The 15,197-nt window shown below is 41.2% G+C and overlaps 2 protein-coding genes across 2 annotated transcripts in view; both read left to right on the top strand.

Moving 5' to 3' along the window:
- The first annotated feature begins 699 nt into the window (after positions 1 to 699).
- Positions 700 to 4,295, top strand: nansa (N-acetylneuraminic acid synthase a). Its single transcript, XM_015020740.1, has 6 exons — positions 700 to 975; positions 1,867 to 2,082; positions 2,167 to 2,266; positions 2,957 to 3,111; positions 3,662 to 3,928; positions 4,035 to 4,295. Exons 1-6 carry the CDS (start codon positions 844 to 846, stop codon positions 4,230 to 4,232), a joined length of 1,068 nt encoding a protein of 355 aa, XP_014876226.1. The 5' UTR covers positions 700 to 843; the 3' UTR covers positions 4,233 to 4,295.
- A 6,091-nt stretch (positions 4,296 to 10,386) lies between these two features.
- LOC106938625 (solute carrier family 24 member 2) overlaps positions 10,387 to 15,197 on the top strand; it is a 28,885-nt gene continuing 24,074 nt past the window's right edge. The window contains exons 1-2 of the mRNA XM_015020741.1: positions 10,387 to 10,579; positions 12,368 to 13,518. Coding sequence (XP_014876227.1) covers positions 12,592 to 13,518 — 927 coding nt within the window. The 5' untranslated portion in view covers positions 10,387 to 10,579; positions 12,368 to 12,591. The remainder of the gene's footprint in view (positions 10,580 to 12,367; positions 13,519 to 15,197) is intronic.

The raw sequence follows: 15,197 nt of genomic DNA, 5'->3' as shown, positions 1-15,197 counted from the left end.
TGAGTTTCTTTAAATCAAGACTATAACCCACCTGTTTAGAGTTTCCTTTGAGCCATAATAAAAGGAACATTGACCAACAGATATTTGTGTTCATGTTTTTGATGATGGCACTCGATAAAATGTAACGTTTGCCCTCAAATTGGTGTCTGTACGATGTTTTAGTGACTTTCTGTTTTGCGTTTCATTAGTTTGTTTCATCTAAGAACATTGACTAAAACATGAACTTCGCGAAGAATACTTTTTAGGTCAAGTAACCAGGAACAAAAAACAAGAGGAAACAAAGAAAAAGCAATTTTTTTGTTCATTTTTGTCAGTAGTATCATGTTTTAATGATTTTAAACAGAATACCAAATGAAGTCACGTTTTGCTCATTTTGCTTTTGACCTAGCAACCATTCATTCATTCATTCATTCATTCATTCATTCGCAGCAATAAAAAAACATTCCCCCATTTCTGCTTCTCTTTTATATTTTCAATATTTAAACGATCATATTAATATTTGAGACAATTAGCACTTATCTTCATTGTCATAGTTTGCTTAAAGATAAAATAATAATAAAAAACTTTCAATGGCCATGCTTTTACTTTGAAAACCATTCAAAGTAAATGGTGTTCAACAAACAAAGGCGTACTTTAGCCTTTGTACTTTCGCCATTGTTTGTTGAAAACCATTACGTGGAAAATAGTAAATCATACTCTATATAAAGGCGGAAGTAGTTCCTGAACGTGAAGCACTTCTCTCGGTCCGGTTAGGCTGCACTGCCAACTGAAAGCACGTCCTGCTCTCCGCGCTTTTCTTTTAGAAACTGTCTCTATCCCTTCGTTTCCCTCAGCGCCACCAAGATGCCTCTGGAGTTTGAGCTGTGTCCCGGAAAGCCCATCGGAGGAAAACATCCGTGTTTCATTATAGCTGAGATTGGACAGAACCATCAGGGAGACCTCAAGATCGCCAAGGAGATGATTAAAATGGCAAAGGTGAATGAAAGTTTGCTTTATTTGGAAGGATTTGAGTTTCAGGCAGGTGTGCGCTAATTACTATCAGCTCTTCCACACCTCGGTTTTTAGCTGATCTAATAATAGAGTCAATGGGAAAAGTGGAGTAAAAGCATGATTTTTATGAATGGGAGATATTTGCTAAACTGATAGAAACAGTGTATGAACAAGCTGGATTTAATATCTGCTTGGTTTACTTTTCGCTGCAACAATGAACTTATCACGCAGAGGAATCCTGCAGTTTCAAACTGTGTCTAGCCTTCCTGACATGTTGCACCTGTCAGGTTGGTTATGTTCAGGTGTGGTGACCTTAAAGAGCCAGTCTGAGGGTCACACATCACTGCTGTGTGTTTTGTACTAGTTAAACCAGTTTAACTATTTGATCGAGCTCCATGTTTGATTCCATTTGTTGAAATTCTGAAATTAATATATGATGGATTGGACGATATAAATAGTATTCCCAGTAGTGGTCGCAATTATATAAATGATTGAATAGTGGTTTAAAGAGTGTTTCTATTACCGTACTTAACAAATAATTCACATATGAATATTTAAATCCATTTTATTTAATGCATACATTTTCCACTTTGAAAAGTATTGAAGTTAATATTTGTTGGATCCCCAGTTACAATATATATATATATATATATATATATATATATATGTGTGTGTGTGTATATATATTATTTTCATACTAGTAGGACTACTAGTATGTATATTACACCTTCCCAACTACAACTGTTGCCAAAATACCTCCAATATATGATCTTTAAAAAAAAAAAAGACAAAAAAAAAAACAACATAAAAATATACGAACTTTTTTTGGTTCAAAGTGAAGATATTTGTTGTATTTTCACATATTCGCCTCCTCAGGACTGCGGTGCTGACTGCGCCAAATTCCAGAAGAGCGAGCTGGTGTACAGATTCAACAAAAAAGCCCTGGAGCGTCCGTACACCTCCAAGAACTCCTGGGGCAAAACCTACGGCGAGCACAAGCGCCACCTGGAGTTCAGTCACGATCAGTACAGGGAGCTGCAGAAATACGCTACAGAGGTGGGGATCTTCTTCACGGCCTCGGGGATGGATGAGGTAAGACGGGTTTGAGTTCGGAGGGTTACTTTCTGATTTGATCTGCTCGGGGATTTAACTGCAGTTCTCGTCTGCGTCCTCTAGATGGCAGTAGAGTTTCTCCACGAGCTCGACGTGCCTTTCTTCAAAGTTGCATCCGCAGACACCAACAACTTTCCTTATCTGGAGAAAACGGCCAAGAAGGGTGAGACTGTCACCTGCTGCTTCAGGCTGAGGCTTTGGGTGTGATGGGAGAGAAACGTTGCTCAGGTTTCGAGAAATGTTGAAACCAGTTGTTTCTTAGCAGTGTATATACAAACAAAACCAAGCTGACCTGAAAACTCACAGAAGTACTAATTTACTAAGGCTACATCTACTAGCTTGTAATGGTTGTTTTATACAGGGCTAAATTTTTAAAACCAAAGTTCCTAAACAGCTGAAAAAGTAAAGTGTAAACGGCTGAAATGTATTCGTGCTGTTTATTTCTTAATATTTTGCTTTTAAGAAGGTTGTGGGAAATGTTTTTGTCTGAGCCACTAAGCTCTAACCTCTTTAGTCATCAAAGTACCCATAAATTAAACTAATTTGAGCTGAGTATATATATTTTTTTTTAACAAAGACACAATATGTTTCTTCTCATCATCCTCATGAAACAAGTAGCTTATATTGTACTCTAGGCAACACAGAGGAGCTCTTGTTGTTCTTCTTACTTTTAATAGAACTAAAAATAATTTGATTTTCTTATTTATATAAAAAGAAAACAAACACTTTCAAGATTCTGGTCTTTCTTATTGCTACATATTTGTTTCTTGGTGAAATCAAAGTCTTGGATCTAAGCAGCCTTTAGGAGCCACATGAACCATTTGTAAGGATGTTGTCCTGTGGTTTGCGTCAGGCCGTCCCATGGTGGTGTCCAGTGGGATGCAGTCGATGGACACGATGCGTCGCGTCTACAAGACGGTGAAGCAGCACAACCAGAACTTTACCATCCTGCAGTGCACCAGTGCGTATCCTCTGGAGGCTGAAGATGTCAACCTCAGAGTCATCACGGTGAATGAATATATATATATATTTATATATATACATAAGTATTTTTCCATATGTGTCCACTTGTGAAATTTGGGTGGGGAGATGCAGATGATGTGAAACAAAAATGTTAAACTGTAAATATATTGCTTGTTTGTTTTTCTTTGGGAAGAAGGAGGTTTTGCTATGCTGCACACGGTGTCGCGTTACAACCACAGACTTCAGTGTGTTTGTAGTTAGTTTAGTCAGAGTTTGTGTGAAGTAAGACAAAGTTGTGCATAATTGTCAAGTAGAAGGTAAATGATACTTTGGTTCTAAATTATTAGTTTTTACTAAAAAAAAAACAATCTGAAAAGTGTGGCATAAAATCCATATCATAAGCCTTTTTTGTTAGTTTATCATGTAAAAAGTCAGTGAAATGGATGAAAATTTGCAACTAGGAAAAAAAAAATGTTTACATATGAATTCTTTTGCGAGAAGCTGTATAGGAGAGTCTGAAAAAAAGCAACAGGCATATCAGAAGAAGGGAAGACACAATAAACGTTATCAACAATGTTTCTGTTCTTCACTGTAGGAATACCAGAAGGAGTTTCCCGATATTCCCATCGGGTATTCCGGTCACGAGTCTGGGATCAGCATCTCTGTGGCAGCTGTGGCTCTGGGAGCGAAGGTCATTGAGCGTCACATAACCTTGGACAAGACGTGGAAGGGGAGCGACCACGAGGCCTCACTGATCCCCTCTGAGCTGGCGGAGCTGGTCCGCTCCGTCCGTCTGGTGGAGCGGGCGCTGGGAAGTGGCATCAAGCAGATGTTGCCCTGCGAGAAGGGATGCCACGACAAGGTCAGTGTGACCTTCTCCTCCGCGATGAGATGCGCAAAAGTTTGGCAGCGAAGAATGTTTTCATTATCTGTAATAACTTTGCTCCCTGTCGTTACTTGTCCTCCAGCTGGGCAAATCCGTGGTTGCTAAGGTGAAGATCCCCAAGGGAACGGTCCTGACGCTGGACATGCTGGCGGTGAAAGTGGCCGAGCCCATGGGTATCCCGGCAGAGGACATCTTCCAGCTGGTTGGGAAGACGGTGACGGAGGAGTTGGAGGAGGACGACAGCGTCCTGCCAGAGGTGGTGGACAGCTGCGGCAAGTAGGCCAAGTGTTGATCACAGCAGATGGTTGAAACTTGTTCGAAATAAAAAGGCACTTATTTCTTTTTGGTTTGTTTTTGGTTTTTTATTATTCTTAATGGGATAATTTGGATGTTCACACAATAAGTATGAGGGTGATTTTACTTCGTAGATAATCAGAAATTTGCCAAATGGTTGGTAAATGGAGTGAAATGGCTTAAATCTTTTGATGGATGATTAAAAAATATATATTTTTCAGAAAGTGGCCTTAACATGAGATGTTTTCTTGCCATTTTCATTTTCTGGTCGGTGCCTTCAGAAGCTGCCAACCACCAGGTGGAGCTGTTGGGAAAAACATTCTTTGCACTGAACCTTAACCCTCCACTGCAAGAAGAAAGTCATGTTGGACACTTTGAATGAAATGATCAGACTGCTGAGATCAGAGCCTGTTAGCCCAGCAGGCATTGTACTGTCCATGTAGCTTTTCAGGGCGTAACCATTAAATAAACACAGTTGATTATTATTTTTCTTTTTTTTTAATACTGTTATTTATTTTCCTTGTGGGTGTGTCTCTGGTACTCCTGTTATAAATCTGTCTGAAAGTATAATTTCCCTTTGCCAGAAAGGTGTTTTTGATGCATTTGTGTCTGAATTGTGTCTTAAAGAAAAAAACCTTCTAATAAAATCTTGGCAAAAATCAGTGTTTGTTTCTCATATCTAGTATTTTGCTCAGAAGTCTGTTAATAATATGCTAAATTTGGATTGTTAGCATCTAGACTTAAATCATATTTTATTTTTAACATATGTGCTATAATAAATGTAACACTTAATTTGCTTGTGTGCTACTATAACATTTGAATTTGTTACCCTGCAGGGCTAAATCTTCCATCTTCCATATTTTGCAAAACCCTTTCAATATATGTGAAACATTTTCCACATTTTAACACTTTTAAGATTTCAACTTTGCATTAATGAATATAATAAACCAATTAAAGATGACAGAAGTAACAAGTCATGCTTAACTTCCAACTACATCACAGTAGTTTGTCTCTGGAGTATGAAAGGTATCAGATGTAGTTTAGGTTTGTGATATTTTAAATCCCTCTACTGCATAAATTAAATGGTAAATTAATGTAGTCTTTCTTTACTTAAAACATCTATTTACTAATATGTGACTTATTTTCAGAGATAAATCATAGAACAGGAGCTAATTGCTCTGTAAGCATCTTGTTTCTATCAGCAATACTCATCACCCAAGGCTTAAGAGTAAAATCACCAGGAGTTTCTGGCTAAATCAAAGAATACATTTATTGAATCTCACTGTGAATATTTCAATTCCTAAATGTGACAAGCTGGTAGGGAGATACCCTAAAAGACTTTGTAATTGCAGTGAAATAAATGGTGGTTCTACAATATTCTGACTAAGAGACCAGAATACATGTGTACAACATACTTTCCATCCATCCATCCATCCATCCATCCATCCATCCATCCATCCATCCAGTGTTGGGTTAGGCAGCAGTCTAAGAAAGGAGGCTAGGCCTCCTTCCCTCTCCTCAGCTAATTCCCAAGGCGTTCCCTGACGAGCTGAGAAACATAAAGTCCCACCAGCGCACAAGTGTCAAACTCCAGTCCTCAAGGGCTGCTGTCCTGCAGTTTTTAGATGTGCTACAGGTACAAAACACTGGAATGAAATGGCTTAATTACCTCCTCCTTGTGTAGATAAGTTCTCCAGAGCCTTGCTGATGACCTAGTTATTCTATTTAGCTGTGGTGCAGGAGAGGCACATCTAAAAGTTGCAGGACAAGCAGTCCTTGAGGGCTGGAATTTGACACCCCTGCTCCAGCATGTCCTGGGTCTTCCTCTGGGTCTCCTCCAGGCGGGACGTTCCTGGAGCACCTCACCAGGGAGGCCACCCAGGAGACATCCTAACCAGGTGTCCAAGACACCTCAACTGGCTCCTCTCGATGTGAAGGAGCAGGAGCTCTACTCTGAGTAGAGTAGAGCCCCTGATCTGGATCTGGATCAGATTTGGAGGCACTGATCCTCATCCCAGCCCCTTCACACTTGGCTGCGAACTGCTCTAGCGAAAGCTCTAAATCATGAAGCGATGAAGCCAATAGGGCCACATCATCTGCACAGAACAAAGATGCAATCTTGATGCCACCAAAGCTTATTCCTTCAACACTTTGGGTGCATCAGTGACAAAGGGCAATATTTGGGTACTAATCTCACTGAACACTAGTCCCAACTTACTGCAAGCAATGCAGGCCAAGCTCTGACACAGGTCGTACAGGGCCTAACAGCCGCGATCAAAGGGCTTGATACCCCATACTCTCAGAGTAAACCCCACAGCATTCCCTGAGGGACCCAGTTAGACATCTTCTCCAGCGTCCTGCTGAGGGTCCAGTGTCCCACGACGAAAACCACACTGCTCTTCCTGAATCAGAGGTTCATCTATCCGACAGACCCTCTTCTCCAAAATCACTGATAAACCTTAACAGCTACAGAGTGTGACCCCTCTCTAGCTGGAACGCACTCTGTAGTCCGGCTTATTGGAGGACCACCACCACCCTGGTCCGCCAATCCAGAGGAACTTCTCCCGATGTCCAGACAATACTGCAGAGTCACTAAGGTGCTTTACTTGAAGGCATTGTTGAAGTCACATGTGTTGTCACTGATCAACCCCTTCATCGTGAGAATTATTTAAGTCATCGCCATCTGTGAGTCGCTTACTTACTGGAGCAACATGTGAGATGAAGCCTATCAGATGAGAGGTCAAATCTCTTTAAGAACCGACAAAGGAAGTTCCGTTGCCTTCTGCTGAGGCATTTTCTAAGACCTGTTTGCAGGAATAGAACCGAGTCAGAGGTTTGTTTTGAGAGTTTGGTCACTGTATTTCTGTCTGTGATGTTGCACCTAAACATCCTTTAGTTCACAAAATTTGTGCAAAGCAAGAACCTGAGAAAAAAAAAACTCTTGACATTAAAAACCTGTGGATTCTTTGTAATCAGAGTCATAGTAATATAAGTGGGATGAGCTCATTTAACAGTTAGCTCTCAAGAGAGGAGATAAAGACCCATTATATTGATCTTTCTGATTACCTCAGCTCCCCCTCCTCGCAGAAATAAGGTCCCACCCTTTCTCCATATAACTTAGCAGCTATTTAAAGCAGAAGCTTTGCTCGGTAAGCTGCTGCTGATCCCAGCTTGTGAAGGAACATCTTTCACTCTGACTTTCTCTTTCTGGGAGTCCAAATAAAACCTCGTCTGGCTCTATTGGCTTTTTTTTTTAACAGAACTAAACCAGAGAGTCTGATAATGGGAAACCCCATCCACAATTACAGATTCACAGTATAATCCTACCTACCTCTTAAAACGTCAATAATTATGTTTTTTTTGTGCAGGAAACTGAGATCCTCTTAACGCCACTTGAGTTTGACTTCTTGAGTGTTTGTTGACATAACAGAAGTATATGAGATAGTTAGTGGGGCTCTTGTGAAAGTTTCTTCTGCTTTAGTAACTTGAAGTTTGCCTCAGATGCTCCTCAACCATAACCAGTCTGAGGTTTTAGGTCAGCTTGTTTGATTGTGTAACTAGTTTAGCCCGTTCAGAACAGTACATGGTGCTTAACATAGCAGATTACAACCTACATTCATCATGGCTGAGGTTAAACTCTACAGTCCCCAACCAAGTGTGTCCTCAGGTCATGTCTCGTTATTTCACAAGTGAAAAATGAACTACAGAGAGAGGAAGGGTAAAAGGGCTTTTATGCTTTTCCATCGTTGTTGTGAGGTAATCTCCCAGACTCTGGCCAGCAGGAAGGAAACTTCCAGCATCCCAGAAGTTAGAAGTTAGAGAAATTTGTTGGAGAAAACTAACTAGAGATTGGTGAAGCTTTTCAGTGTTGGATGACATGGAGGTGCTGTTAGCGTTGGTCCGCTGCAGCAAGAAGGGTCAGGGTTTTGAATCACTCCCACAGGTGGAGTTTGCATTTTCACCCTGTGAATACATGTGCTGTGTTCAGGTGCCCAAAATATTCCAGGATATGTCTGATAAATCACCTTTAAATTGCCGTTTGATGAGTGTTTGCATTCACGGTTATCAGTTTTGCCTGTTATTGTTGTCCTGATTGGTGAACTGCTCTGGGTGCTCCTCTCACATGTCGACCATTGAAGACAGACACTAACACCCAGAAATACATTGAATTAGTGAATTATTTGGTGTTCAGAAACACCTGTGCTCAACTTTTAAAACTCTAGTCCATATCTTTCTCAGTGTGTTGATGTCAGAAACCCGTCACAGACCATTGGCTGTGCTAAAGTGATGCGCCATGAAACAAGAGGACTTAATATGGAAAACCTGGTTTTTCCAAGTTCTTACAATCATTTACAAAGGTCACGTTCCTAATAGTTTACAGTCTTTATCTGTTCAAGACAATGACGAGAATGAAGTCAAGAGCGCTCAACCCTGGCAGGGTTTCTAGTGGCAAAATATGATTAAAATATTTTGACTCTCTTCTGAGTTCAGGCCTTTGGGGGAGTTTGTTGATGCTTCCTGGCAGTCATACCAGGGATCCTGGTGTTTGACCTGCCTCTGCCAAGCAAAGGCCCCCTACAAGATGGTCCAACAACTTGAGAAGAAGAAAAGTTGAGGCTTTGTGCCACACAAGCTGGATGTCACCAGCAGTTGGGGCTGCCACAATCGAGTTTTCTATTGCTTTTGGTCAAGACAATGCTCTGTTTATTGGCACCTTTGGTAAAGATATGTGAAAAGAGCTATCTGTCATTTTGGGTTTCAAAGAGATTTTCTTTTGCTTATTGTTATATCAAGTCAGTGGGAGTTGGACATGCCTCATGTGAGCACAGTTCACAACTATTGCCATATTTGCTTGTAGCTGGTCAATGATGCTGCAGTTGGTATCTGATTGATTTGTAGTCTTACACTAAAGGACCACTTTTCTTTTAAAGAATCTGCATCAAGTTAGGCTTGTTCAACATCTTAAACACAATCACTATTATCTGGTGATTCTGTTCTGTCTGTGGAACAGTGCAACCAGTCTTTACCTTCATCAAGTCCATAAGGATAATTGAAGTTAGTTGTCCAATCCACATGTGTTTTGTGAGTTGGACACAAAAGGCTTGCAACCTGAGGGCCTGGGAGAGGAGCATGTCTGGTTGGGAAACCCCGGGGGTCTCGTCTTTGCCTTTTTGCCAATGATATGATTCTTTGGCATCTTTCAGCTCCCATAAGTCCTGGGCAATGTTTCCTAACCAGAAGATGGTGGCGCAGGAGATTGATGGACAGTCTACTTCACAGCCTCATCTGGGTTTTAGTCTTGTGAGAATTTTTAAAAAGTCAATGCAAAAACATTGATACTTGCTAAAAAGCCAACTCTTCTGCAACAGCAATAACATTTTAAGCAGTTGGTGAAGAAGAAATAAATGAAGTCCTGTGCTGGACTGGAGGCCTGCCCAGGGTGTTTCTCGCCTCTCACCCAGTGACAACAGCCACCGGCTGCCCTCCGACCCTGAAATGTTGGACAGGTCCGGACAATAACTGAAGCTCATAAAATCATTTTCTGACAATATGCAACTAATGACAGAACTTGCTGAGGTGCTGCTTATAAATGATGTTTTTAATTAGGTTATAACTGAAAATGACAAGGTCACATGGGAGTTTAAAATAATTTGCTGGTCAGATCAGAATGTGTCAGAACTGTTGTGCAACACATCATGTTGGATTGTCTGCAGGGAGCAGGTGTTGTACTCAGAGCCAATTACAGACCAGAAGGATACAAGAGGGAGGGTGATGTCACTCCCAGAAGCTTGACATTTATAGCCAACATGTAGCACAATCATGGTTCTGTCTGAATGAACACAAGCAAGGCAAAATTTTGATTTGCTTCAGAAAGAAATGTTTGGCTTTTGAAGTTCAAACTCTCCAGACCTGAGGCGTGTTCCTCAAAAGGTGTTTGGTGCAGTTTCTTTGTTTTACTTGCACCGTGTCTTACTAAGATGACGTGTCACAGTTCCAAAAACAATCAAAGTGTGTTCAACAAGGCTAGGTGCTGCTCTTGGATCAAGGATAAAGAGGAGACTGATGGTGGTTGCAGTCAAAGAGGAGGAACGCTGACGGAGGGTGTGTCTTGTTCTGAGCCGCTGTCTTTGGAGCTCCACCTCTGCTCGCAGTTGAAAATCCACGATGGATTAAGTGTTGGGACCTTCAGTTTGAGCACTTGACATTTGGGGTTGATCTGCTTTGGGAGTCAATTTACAAGAATATCATTAAAAAAAAATAAAACAAACACTGGATTTGACCGAGCAACACCTGCTGGAGTCCTTCCTGCAGACCAGGGACTATCCGAGAGTGGTAGGTGAAATGCGTTTTTTTTTCTTAATTTGCAATGCTTCAGATGGTTCATTTGTTGATTTAACAAAGGGTTGCTCCTGCGTTAATGTTATGTTATGAGAAGATTTTTTTAAAAACCTTTTTAAAAAATGCATCTACAGTTACAAAAAAAAAATCATTGCACTGCAGCTTGAAATTACGTAGAACTTTAATCATCCCAGATAAAGTTTAGAGTTTTCCAAATGTTGCTCCTGAAGAACTTCAAAACAATGCACGAATGAGCTTTAGCTCTTCTTATTCTTGCATGCAGTTAATTTTACTGATGTCTGCTCTTTGACTTTGTGCATCAGCACCAGTGAGCACAGCCTCAGGCTTATCTAAGTATATCTTCTCAGGGATTAAACTGTCTTAATGAGCTTTAACTAATGTGCAATCTACAGTTAAAGGACAGCTCTCCAGCGAAGGTTCTCAATGCAAGAAAGCTTTGTCACTTTACAAGAATAGTTGCTAATAACACGTGCAGTTTGTAACATTCTGCGATTTGCACGGTCTTAGGTTTGTTCATATGATTTTCTTTGGTGCTCCATGACCAAGGCTGCAACAGTAACCCCCCCTTCTGCTGGGTGAATCTATGAGCTGCATCTCTTACAAGGCCTCCACACCCAAAACAATAACAGTGGCTGTGTTAAAGTTAGTAACACCGCCACAAGGGTCGGAGGCTCCATGAGAAGAGATTCATGCCAAGACGCTGCCATGTTTTCCCTGATTTTTTACAGTTGTATTTTAAAATTAAGACGATAATGATGCAAGGGCCTCTCTAGCTTTAAGTTTGAGAGCGTCATGTTGACTTTTCTGAGTGGAGAACCATATGGAGACGGGGCTGTTTGCTCCTGCCCACGATACACAACATCTGGTGAAATTCTTTAAGATTTCACCAGATGTTGATGTTGTCTCATTATGTGTAAGACGACATCGGCAGCAGTTTGTTTCTCCCCTTCGCTAGAAGACAGAGTAGCTCCTCTAAGCTCCAACAACCAGCCAGTAACGCTGTTAACTGCACTATTTTTATTTTATAAGAGTTTAAACATCTATAGATAGAGATTTGAAAATCTTTAGTTTTTGCTTTTAAAACCGCAATTCTGACAATTGTTTTCTGCTGATGTGTTCGTTAATCACAGCTAACCACAAAAAGACAGCACAGTTTACTGAAGGCTGAAGGGAAGCAATTTTTATCCTTGTTGGCATCATCTCATTTGGGAACCAATCACATCACAGCAATGTTTAGATTTTGCTAGAAATCGCGCAGATTATGCAATTTAGTGACAGATATAATTTTCGCTGTTGAGCTGCAACGACTTACAGTGATGCATTTTGCAAATCAGTGGAAATTTTGAGCTACAAATTGCACTGAAATGACAGCTCAACGTCAAACTGCTGATGACCAGGCGAGTGAAAGCAAAGGCAGATCAGTCAGTCCTGCAAAGAGATGCAGAAGAAAATGAAAAGAAAACATGCACTTTATTCATATTTACCGATTTGTTTCATGTTTCCTCAGAGCAGTTTTTAGATATTATTCCCCTTAGCACATGTTATGTGATTCCATCAACCAGTGTCATTGCTTTGAAGTTGTTTTGTAATTTGCTTTGAACTTGTGTTTTAGTTTGTTTCACATTTGTGTTTTCTGATTGATGTGTGTTGCAGATTTCTGCCCACATCCCACTTAAGAATGAGATGTAGATCTCAATGGGGTTTTACCTGGTTAAATAAAGGAAATAACAAATAATAATGATAAATGTCTTTGCTTTGCAGGTAGTAATATGAGGAAGCCTTTGAATGTGCTCGATCCCGGAATAAGAACAGAGGACCTCCAGTGTGTTTAGACCGGGGAGCAGCATGCAAACCAACCGGTGAACTGCTGCTGCCTGCCGAACCCCCACCCTCGACCTTAGGCGCCAGCACCACCAGCCCAGCTTTTTCTTTTCTTTTGGTGGCGGGAATTCCAGACACCCCAGCTCTGTCTGCCAGCCTGCACCATGGATTTCATGCTACCCATAAGAAGTCAAGAGATGATAGCTTTCTCCTGCTCCGATCCTTTCCTGGATCCCCACGGCGTCAACACCCGGTTCCACCACCAGGCCGTCAAGAGAAAGCTGCGGCCCGGACGGATTCTCGGCTTCGTCGTCAGCCTGGTGGCAGTCTGCACAGTTTGTTCACTGAGTGCCTTGTCGTTGGCCACAGCCATGGCCACTGAGCCGAGAGAATCAGTTCCCGAGTCCCCAGCCGACGCAGCAGTGCCCCAAAGGACTCTTCTGCAGCGCCAGAACGTGTCGGCCGCCCCGGAGGACACGCCAGTGGCCATGAAGTCTTCTTCCCACCTGGATATGAACCAAGGAGACTATCCAACAGACTACTTCAGCGTGGAGGACAGGCGCCAGGGCTACGTGGTTCTTCACATGTTTGGAATGTTGTACATGTTCATAGCCTTAGCCATCGTTTGCGATGAGTTCTTTGTCCCCGCACTCACCGTCATAACAGAGAAGCTGGAGATCTCGGACGACGTGGCCGGGGCCACCTTCATGGCGGCGGGCGGCTCGGCCCCAGAGCTCTTTACCTCTGTCATAGGAGTCTTCGTCTCCCACAGCAACGTGGGCATAGGCACCATCGTGGGCTCGGCCGTGTTCAACATTCTGTTTGTGATCGGAATGTGCGCCCTTTTCTCCAAGGAGGTGCTCAACCTCACCTGGTGGCCTCTGTTCAGAGACGTCTCGTTTTACATCATCGGGCTGCTCCTGCTCATCTACTTTTTCCTGGATAACCAAATCACGGTGTCGGAAAGTATCAGTCTGTTGTTGTGCTACACCTGCTACGTGACGTTCATGAAGTACAATTCTCAGGTAGAGAACCTCATCAAATCCAGGCTGGGGAGCAACCAGGTGGACAAGCTGGAGGCCGCTCCAAAGGTGAGCCTCATCCATCCATCCATCCATCCATCCATCCATCCATCCATCCATCCATCCATCCATCCATCCATCCATCCATCCATCCATCCATCTATCCATCCATCCATCCATCCATCCATCCATCCAGGGAGTCACCAGGCCTGTTTTAGGGTGGCCGAAGCTTCCCTAAAATATTCTTAAGTTGCTCTAAATAATTTGGTGTTTTTTGTTTGTTTTTAACAATATAAGAAACTACCGACAAATTCAATATAATGCGTCCAGGATCACTAAATAATCACATTTTTAGGTCAAATACGGTCACTAAATTGACAGTTTCCCTTTACTTTGTGTTGTAATAATCTGGGTAATCGACATAAAATATGGCAAGAATTGTTCAGAAGGTAATGCAAGCAGGAACGTTTGCACAAATGTCCTTCAAAGAGTACTTAACCGTTTTTAGGTGTAGAGTCACAGAAAATTATGATTATTTTTTGCTACAAAATAGCGATTAACTGTAAATGCACATATTTTGTATTACAAATGGTTTTTATTACCCTAAACACTATTTTAAAAGTGGAAAAGCAACATTGCTTGCTACGTTTCTCATATCCTATGCATTTCCTGGGGGCCTAGGCCCCCTTTGTCTTTAAACCTAGTGACAGCCCTGCATCCATCCATTCATACATCCATCTATCAAATTCCTGCAAAAAACTCCATCTGATTAGCAATTTTATTCTTTTTACATTACATTTCTTTTTTTATCAACAATAACTTGCCTGAGATTATGCATGAACCACACTTTATTTATGTGAAACATCTGATATTGACCAAAGGGTCGTATATTCAAGCCCAGGAACTAAACAACAAAATTTTATAATAAATGAAACATGAAACACCATCAGTTATTACATTAAGGTGATTCACATATTCTATTAAGTAAGATCACAGTGAAAACCCAACATGTCAGAATCGCATCATTTCTGTTCTGGAAAACTAAGGGAAAATGAGCAAAGGACTGGAATCTGTTTGTATTGATATTTTATTTAGAATCTGTGTGGCTGTAAATAGCCATAATAGAACAGAGCTGTGACTTTTTCATGCTGACTAAGCCTGTACATCTAGACCTCCTCTTCGGTCTCTTCTTTTTTCTGACCTTGTTCAGACCAGAGTCCAATAAGACTCTTAAGCAAAGGAGTGATGTAACAGTTCTGGGTCAACGTCTTCAAGTAAATCAGATTAAGATTCTGGGAACTTTTGGGCTCGAAAAAAAAACATGCAAAGTAAAAGAGAACATGGTGTATTTTCCTGCGCAATATAAATATAAAAGAAACACGATCATCTGTGTTACTTTGTCAGAGGAGACACAAAGAAAAACGGATTTGATTTCGAATACAGAGCCAGCCACCGTCTGTGCTTTTGGCTTTTTATTTTCTGCAACCACTTTCTGTTAATAGCTGAACTATGACGACTATTGATTGTATCATATGAAGATTCTGAGACAATATTTTCAACAACAACAAAAAAAAAACTGATAAGGAACAACCCTCGCAGTGTTTGAAGCATTAGTTGATGGGAGTTGCTTTTCTAACGTCCTGCAACAAATACCTGCGCTGCTCTGCTTACGCCAACTTTTACATAAAACGGCAACAACTAAGAAAGAGTTAGATTATGTTTTAAATGAATGATGTATAATGTATTAA

Source organism: Poecilia latipinna, unplaced genomic scaffold (assembly GCF_001443285.1).
Source record: "Poecilia latipinna isolate Pla-1442-1.1 unplaced genomic scaffold, P_latipinna-1.0 Scaffold2645, whole genome shotgun sequence".
NCBI lineage: Eukaryota > Metazoa > Chordata > Actinopteri > Cyprinodontiformes > Poeciliidae > Poecilia > Poecilia latipinna.
This window is presented reverse-complemented; position numbering and strand designations above follow the sequence as displayed.

Bases quoted from the DNA above. Each gene is read 5' to 3' on its own strand.
- nansa (XM_015020740.1), top strand. From the start codon at position 844: ATGCCTCTGGAGTTTGAGCTGTGTCCCGGAAAGCCCATCGGAGGAAAA. The intron at 976-1,866 runs GTGAATGAAAGT...TCGCCTCCTCAG, and splicing joins AGATGATTAAAATGGCAAAG to GACTGCGGTGCTGACTGCGC. The intron at 3,112-3,661 runs GTGAATGAATAT...TCTTCACTGTAG, and splicing joins TCAACCTCAGAGTCATCACG to GAATACCAGAAGGAGTTTCC.